At 35.9% G+C, this 8465-nt stretch overlaps 1 protein-coding gene across 1 annotated transcript; it reads left to right on the plus strand.

The window, feature by feature from the left end:
- Window positions 1-2563: 2563 nt before the first annotated feature.
- Window positions 2564-7252, plus strand: LOC103967816 (calcium-dependent protein kinase 28). Its single transcript, XM_009381129.3, has 12 exons — window positions 2564-3261; window positions 3899-4029; window positions 4217-4258; window positions 4373-4484; window positions 4584-4662; window positions 4802-4971; window positions 5136-5262; window positions 5513-5628; window positions 5707-5814; window positions 5922-5984; window positions 6242-6415; window positions 6551-7252. The coding sequence occupies exons 1-12, from the start codon at window positions 2890-2892 to the stop codon at window positions 6725-6727; spliced, it is 1671 nt and encodes a 556-aa protein (XP_009379404.1). The 5' UTR covers window positions 2564-2889; the 3' UTR covers window positions 6728-7252.
- Window positions 7253-8465: the final 1213 nt, after the last annotated feature.

Genomic DNA, 8465 nt, shown 5'->3' on the forward strand with positions numbered 1-8465 from the left:
GAAAGACTTGATTCCTCAACGATTAAGGAGGAACTTCCTCTTAAAATACCTCGTGATCTGTTCACAGAGTTTCATACTTATGATCAGAATTCCTTAAGGATTTGACTAAACGATATTAGTTTTAATTGATTGGTTGAAGAGATGGTTTTTACATAGTGATTTATAATATGAACAATTTCAATCATAAACACGAAATTATGTGAATAGGCCACAAAGTATTTTAAGGAGGAACTCCTCCTTAACCTTAAAGAGTCAAACTCTTCTCTTTTTTAAATTATTAGATTTTTTTTGCATGAAAATCCACTATACTTTTAAATTTAATGGAAAAGAAGACAAATTTAATGAAATGACCACTCATGCAATGCAGAGTTAAGTTAGAGGATGAGATATACTAATATGAGAGTTCAGAGCCAAACACTAAACATGGGGTAAAGTTCGAGGACCTTTGCTACCACACAGTCTTATTGCAATTATACCGTTAAGAATAACATATAGATGATGACATATAAAAAATTTGGTCATATGTGAAGAAAGTTAAGGTTTCATCGTAAAATTAATTGGCTATATGGAAAATAATCAAATTACTTATAAGCATATACAAAATCTTTTTTTTTCTCAATGAAATTAGTACTCTCAACAAGGTTACTTCTTGGTCATACACTTAACAGTTAAAATTTCTCTTTCCTGTACACATCAATTATCAAAACGATGTTGTTTCTAAACTTATATTAGAACTAGTTTGGCTAACTTTATGTAGTTTTTCTTTTGGTCTAATAAATTGAGCTAGTTAACTTAAGACGAAACATTTCCATGAACTTCATAATTTCTGCAGTAAAGTTAACACGGTGTATCACTTCTACCGTAAAGTTAAGGTTTTTTACATTGACATAATTCCTTATTTTGATTTATGACAATGAAAATCGATAGAAATTATTTCTGAGTTTATCCACCGTAAATTATTTTGGTCATTTCGTGAAAAATCTGTCGATATTCTTGTTAAATTGAGGAATTAGTTTAACAAAAATATCCAAAAGATGATTGCGTAATCGTTTACGTGACAATTTAGCAACGATACAACGGTCATTTGATTGCCCGCATACTGAGGGAACCTAGCTAAGGTGGGCTAAATTAATGATTGTGGAGTTCCCTGGTAAATTTCCCCATCTGCATTGATTGATGTCACGGAAAGATTACTTGTGTTTAGCTACTGCAACCTACTAGGTTTGGATGGAGAGAAACAACGCACGATTCTTTAGAAATAAAAGCATTGAACTTCTCCAAAACTTGCCAACACCACTATCAAGAGTAAATTAAACTTCCGTGGTCCATACTGTTTATTATTGTTGTTTCTATTTTCCTCATCTCGTGAGTTGTGATTATAACACGTGAATAAAAAGATAAATACAAGAGTAAGATACGTTGGCGCCATGTAAGTTATTATGTACTAAAAGGTGATGTCTCTTCCTTGAAAGTAGTTGAGAATTTTAAGATTTATTTGGAAGTCTTTTTAAAATGAATGAAAATACTTTTAGAGAAAATGTTCGTCTTCCAGGAAGCAATTCAATTGTTTTTTAGGATTTATTTCTATTTTCACTAAATGATTGGTTCCAAAAATATTTTCATCAAAAACACTTTCAGTTATTTTAAAATCATTTCAATATGAGTCCTTAAGCATTATGGGACCCTACCTTCAAATTGTTATGTTGTTTGCCCGTATAGTGTAGTTACTGTTTTGCCTGCCTTGGACAGTTGGACTAGTTGGTGTATAGTTGTCGTTGTGGCGTTTGGTTTTGAGGTAGGATCACAATTCAAAATCTACCCAACAAAGTTAGGAAAAATCAAGAAAAAGATAACATAAGCAAAACCTAATCCCTGCACTAACAAAAAATAAGCAACACATAATATACTTCCAAGATTCAATTGCTTTTTTTCTTTTTCTTTTTTTTATTTGTCAAAGATTTAATTGTTTTTTATACAAAATTATTTACAAAAACAGATAGTTACGAAAGAAAATTATTATTAGCACTTCAAAAATTTTATTCTACATTCTTAATATATATATTTTTTAATAATAGAAAGTTTGGAGTACCAAATAAAATTTTTGAAGTAGTAATAACAATTCCTATTACAAAATTACGATTATTACCTACAATTGCAAACTCACAATTTGCTATTTTCATTGTTTCACCCCTCGCTCGATAATCACTTTCCTATTCTATCTTTATTCTCTTTTCTTATTTTGAAATTCTTGCCGCGTTATTACGTGTGCTTATATTATATCTTTTATTCCCCGATTATTATTCTCTTTTTAACTATTAACGCAACACTTAAGAAAAAAGTAAAACAAAAATATTTTACCGCGTTGCACACACATCCCGTGTGTATATATATCTTCTAGAATTTCCAAAAAAAAAAATTGTTTTTTCTTTTCAATCAAAGACATAAAAGGGAAGGAAGTTCCCAAAATTTATCTTGAAAGTAAATAATAATAACGATCTCCTCCCAACAAAAAACTGAAAAACGGTGGAGCTTCCGGGCCACCACCGTCCTCCGTAGGCCGGTTCTCTCTCTCTCTCTCTCTCTCTCTCTCTCTCTCTCTCTCTTTATTTTTATTTAATTTAATTTTTTTCATTCTTTTTGGTTTGTCAAAAGAACCCTCTTTTGACCATCCCTCTCCGACTCCACCCTCTTTCTTCTCTTCTTCCACCTATCTGCTCCAATCTTTCCTCATCCCATCTCGTTATATTTATATATCTCTGTGTCTATATGTCTCTCTGATCCTTTCTATGAATGATCGATTTCCTTCTCCGCCAGCATTGGTTTTGGATCAAAACCTCTGAAAAGTAAAACCCCTCTTCCTTTCTCTGTTTTCTATCTTCTGGGTCAACCATGGGACTTTGCTTCTCCGCAGTCAAGGTCAGTGGCTCAAATAGCAACAACAACGCCCACGGCACCGCCGCCTCGAATCACAACCGGAAACAGAGGACAACAGCCGGGAAGCAAGAACAGAGACCCACCCACAGACCCAATGAGCCGCCCAAGAGGCAGGCTGTTCATAAACCTAAAAACAAGCCCAACTCCAGGAGCCGGAAGGGGGCCGTTCCCTGCGGAAAGCGGACCGATTTCGGGTACGATAAGAATTTCGATAAGCGGTACACGATCGGGAAGTTGTTGGGTCATGGGCAATTTGGGTACACGTATGTTGCAACCGATAGGGCAAATGGGGACAGAGTTGCGGTCAAGAGGATTGATAAGAACAAGGTATTAGATTGGAATCTCAAATTTGTGAATTGGGTTTTGTATTTTTTTTGGATCATTGATAGGAAAGTTGCTATTCTTGATCTCATTTGGTTGTATGACAATTTGGGGCTGATAAGTTTTTCCCTTTTCTTCATTTTCCTTATGATGAATTGCGAAAGATTCTATTTTGGTGGAGTTCAATTGTTAAATAAGATACGAAATGTTGTTGAACAGTCTTTTGTGTGGGTCTTTCTGAGGAGTGGAGAGTTAAAGCTTCCCACTTTTTGGGGTTCAGTTGTGGTTTCTGAAAGTTTGATCCTTTTGAGCACCTCTTCATTCAATTGTTAGTTTAGCTGATTGCATATATATAGTTGCAGGTAGCAGCTGACAATTACTCTTAAGTTTTGTGGGGGCATGCCCTTGATTTTATAGCAGGCATCGTTAGCAAAGTCATTGTTTGTTTCGGCTTTCTGTTCATGCCAAGTTGCAAGTGTTGAAATATGTATTTCATTTTGTTTCTTTTCAGCCAGTTTTCCTGAACATGTAGCTGTTAATCACGAGTATTAATGCGTTCATTGGCGAGATAAATATTTTTTTCCCGTTTTCGTCTTTGTAAATTGTTCTATTAGTGCTTGAATGATCCTTGGTTTGGCGGCAGATGATTCTACCTATTGCCGTTGAAGATGTTAAGCGAGAGGTCAGGATATTACAGGAGCTTGCAGGCCATGAGAATGTGGTCCATTTTTATGATGCATTTGAAGATGAATCTTATGTTTATATAGTTATGGAGTAAGTTTCCTTTTATATTCTTTTTAGATCATCCATTGTTCTCCTTTTTTTGATTGATACACACTCCTTTTCTGATTACGTGTTCTTCGTTATTTCTGAGACGTTATTTTTTATAATAATGTGAGTGTATGTTTCATCATTCTATTGATATCTTGCTCATATTGTCTTCAATTTTCTGCCTTTTCAGGTTATGTGAAGGCGGTGAGTTGCTGGATCGGATTTTAGAGAAGTAAGATTCCTTGAGTCCTGGATAAATACTAATCTGGTTTCTGGTTGACCATGAAAGTTGTTCTGTGATATCTTTTGTAACATTGCAATTATATCCTTGTTCTTGGTTAATCAGGAAGGACAGCCGTTACACTGAAAAAGATGCCGCAGTAGTTGTAAGGCAGATGCTCAAGGTTGCAGCTGAGTGTCATTTACATGGTCTGGTGCACCGTGACATGAAACCTGAGGTATAAACAAGTTTCTTAACACGAATTCATCAACTGTTATGTTTTAGATATTTGTAACCTCTAGATTCTTGTAACCTTACCTTTATTCTTTGCTTCTAGAATTTTCTTTTCAAGTCGAAATCCTTAGACTCGCCTTTGAAGGCCACAGACTTTGGTTTGTCTGACTTCATAAAACCAGGTATGCATATTTGCAGTCCTAGAAAGATTTGATCAAGAGATTTACAAGTTCCTGTCAGTGTTGTTCATCTATTTCTTGTGACGAGGTTTCTGGCCATTTGTATTTGAAAACTATAAAGTTGTTTAAACTGAAAATGCAGGAAAGAAGTTTCAAGATATTGTTGGCAGTGCTTACTATGTTGCTCCTGAAGTATTGAGACGCAAGTCAGGGCCTGAGTCAGATGTTTGGAGTATTGGTGTTATTACCTACATTTTGCTTTGTGGGAGACGTCCATTTTGGGATAAGACCGAAGATGGTATATTTAAGGAGGTGTAGTACATTCTTAATTTTGTATACTAATAAACCCTTTCCCTTCTCTGTTGGATTTTATTTTTAATTTTTTGGGGGCAAGGACTGTGTGCCATTTCATTATTTGCACAGTGGCACCCACCCCGCCATTTTCTGTTAGTAGACTTACCTCTCTTTTATTGCAGGTCTTAAGGAACAAGCCTGATTTTCGTCGCAAACCATGGCCAAGCATAAGTAACAGTGCTAAAGATTTTGTTAAGAAGTTACTTGTGAAGGATCCTCGGGCAAGGCTAACTGCTGCGCAGGCACTATGTATGTCCCTAGATCTTATTCTGGTAGAAATAATGCTGATTACACTAGCATTGGAAAGGCTAATGTATTTGTGAAAGTTCAAGTTACTGGCCTTGGAAATGGTTTTCCAATGTTTGCTTTCTTTGCAATTGAGTTGTTGGTGTCAATAGTCATATACCCAGAGACCGTTATTAGTTTATTTCGTGGCGATTATTTGAAGTGATAAAAGATTATCGCTTTTTGGGGGATTAACAGTTCGTTCTATTTTCAGCACACCCGTGGGTTAGAGAAGGGGGTAACGCATCAGAGATTCCTATCGATATATCCGTTCTCAATAACATGCGCCAGTTCGTGAAATATAGTCGTTTGAAACAATTTGCTCTAAGGGTAAGAAAGATTTCCTTCTGTTGGACTTTCCAATGCATCAAGACAAGTGTGTTTTATTCAAAATTTATATCCTTGCAGGCATTAGCTAGCACACTTAATCCTGAGGAGCTGTCTGATCTCAAAGATCAATTTGATGCAATTGACGTGGATAAGAATGGTTCTATTAGTCTTGAAGAAATGAGACAGGTAAACCTTTATCCCATTAAGTTTGAACTTTAGAATTTGATACCTATTTCCTTATGGAATGTAGAATTTGATACGTCTCTAACTTCTAAATGATGTCTTTATTGCAGGCGCTTGCTAAGGATGTCCCTTGGAAATTGAAAGATGCGCGTGTTCGTGAGATACTGGATGCGGTATGCCAACCCCACAACTTTTTCCTTTTTCTTTTTTTCCTTCTCTCTACAAAGGGAAAACCCCGCCTCTGTATTATGTTCTTCTTTATGCCAGTCTCTTAGGATCTTCTTCCCCTTACGATTCTTTCTCGTTGGAATCCCTCTTACCCTTACTCCACCCAAGGCGATGTGAATCTAACATCGATCTTTATATCAGTGTTTTTTGTGTTGCTTTCTCTGTACGGTTTGAAATATGGTTGTTTACTTGCTTGATTCAGATTGACGTCAACACCGACGGGCTTGTGGACTTCACTGAGTTTGTCGCGGCTACTCTACATGTGCATCAATTGGAGGAACATGACTCAGAGAAGTGGCTGCAGCGCTCACAGACAGCTTTTGAGAAATTCGACATAGATAGAGATGGGTTCATAACTCCGGAAGAACTTAGAATGGTTAGTATTAGTTCCATGCATTGACTATTCCCCCTTCCCTCTCAGACGACACGGATACATGGCACACCGAATTGGTTCGAGTGGTGTTCTTGTTAATTTTGCTAATATACGATATTGCTTTCTTTTCTTTTGCAGCACACGGGTCTAAAAGGTTCTATTGATCCACTTCTTGAAGAGGCGGACATCGACAAAGATGGGAGGATCAGCCTATCAGAATTCCGTAGACTTCTGAGAACGGCGAGCATTAGCGCGAGAATTGTGACTAGCCCACCTGGTCACCGGAATGATAGGAAGGTACAAGATTGGAAGTAAGGGAGGTGTATGAAAGGTGTTCTGGTTTTCTAGTTTATAACCATCTCGGACCACGTTTGAACTCAAGTATTCAGCAATTGTATTCTGCATAGGATTTGGTTTAAAGGTTAACTAAGACGTGTGATGTTAGAGTTGGTGTGGATCTGAAAGGGTGGCGGCTCCGGCAATGCTACGGTGGTTGTTCTAAGTGTACATCGTTTTGCAGGTCTTGGGGATTTATTGGTTGTGCTATACAATTTACGATGTGTGACAAAAATAAGTTTTAATGAAGTATAGCAGATTACAACCACAACTGGGTTCATGCAATGGACAAAAACTACCAAGGGCTTGACAGTTCAATCGAGTTACCTTAAAAGGACAAAACTCGTGTGTATATGACCCAGCAGAAAGAGGTCTTTTTACAAAGTAATAAACTAGCTCCTCAAACGATGAGGACGAGTTTCTCCTCAAAATACTTTGAGATGAGCTTGAGGATTCTCGTGTTTATGATTGAAATCGTTAATATTATATATTATTTAAAGATCATTTTTATACAAAATCAATAAAATATGAGATTGTTAAGTCATCAAATTATATAAAAATGGATGGATGAATTCAATAAAATCATTGCGTAGCGTCTATATATTTGCTATAATTGATTAACTAAACGATCTTATTTTTAATTTATTTTTTGTAGAAATAATATTTACAAAGTAATTTATCATATGAATAGTTTCAATCATAAGTATGAAGTATTGTAAATCGGTAACAAAGTGTTTTGAGAGGAACCTCTTTCCCAAAGTCTAAAATTAGAAAACAATTAAAACAATTGCGCTGAGATGGGTTGGAAACTTGGAACCCAATCCACCGTTTCTTTTTTGTGATCAACAACCAAATCCACATTTAGGTTTTGTTCGGTGTAGACGATGAAATTTACTAGATAAAATATTATTTTCAAAGTTGTTGTGAAGAAATGAAAAAAGGTTGACTAACTTTTTTTTTTTTTTTTTGTTGAACAAACAATAGTATATATCTAAACTTACAAGTGAAGAGAAATACCACAGAATTGTAGTGCTAAGTAGCAAAACGGTGACTAACTTGAAGCTAAGAGGTTTTCTTCATGTCTAATACCCTTCTGATCCTCGTAAATTGAAAAAAAAATAATTCTCTATTGCCTTCGGTATGCATTGAACTTAAAACGTTTAACGAACTTGTAATATGCGATGATAGTTTTTGACCTTTGCATGATTTATTAATAACTTGTAAAAATGTTGATTGTTTTGCCTGGCCTTATCATGAGATACCAGTCCTGGATACATGCTTGGTAGAACATCGTTTTCTAATCAAAGAAGGTTACAGACCAGTCCAACAAGCTCAAAAGAGAATGTCTTCTGGGACAAAAGTAAAGGTTAAAGAATAGTTTACGAGGTTACTGCAAGCATGTTTTCTAAGGCGTAGATCGGCATTGATTACCCATACTTTGGATGGCCTTCGAAAACATGATTTAAGCGACCGACACAAACCCTAAACGCTAAACCCTAAATTACTAAATCTAAAACTCTAAAAGTAAGAGTAAACAATACCAACGCCGATGGAGGATTTGCTTACATATGCAGCTTTCAGTCATTCATGGCTAGGAGAGCACAACCAGATCAAATTAGCATAAGACCATCTTCAAAGAGATGTAAAATTATAAGAGTCAAATTACAATCGACGGCTGATATGGCAATCTGAAGCTTTATGTTAAATTTTATACTTC

The sequence above is a fragment of a genome, unplaced genomic scaffold (genome assembly GCF_019419815.1).
Source record: "Pyrus x bretschneideri cultivar Hongxiangsu unplaced genomic scaffold, Pyrus_bretschneideri_v1 Contig8, whole genome shotgun sequence".
Taxonomy (NCBI): Eukaryota; Viridiplantae; Streptophyta; class Magnoliopsida; order Rosales; family Rosaceae; genus Pyrus; species Pyrus x bretschneideri.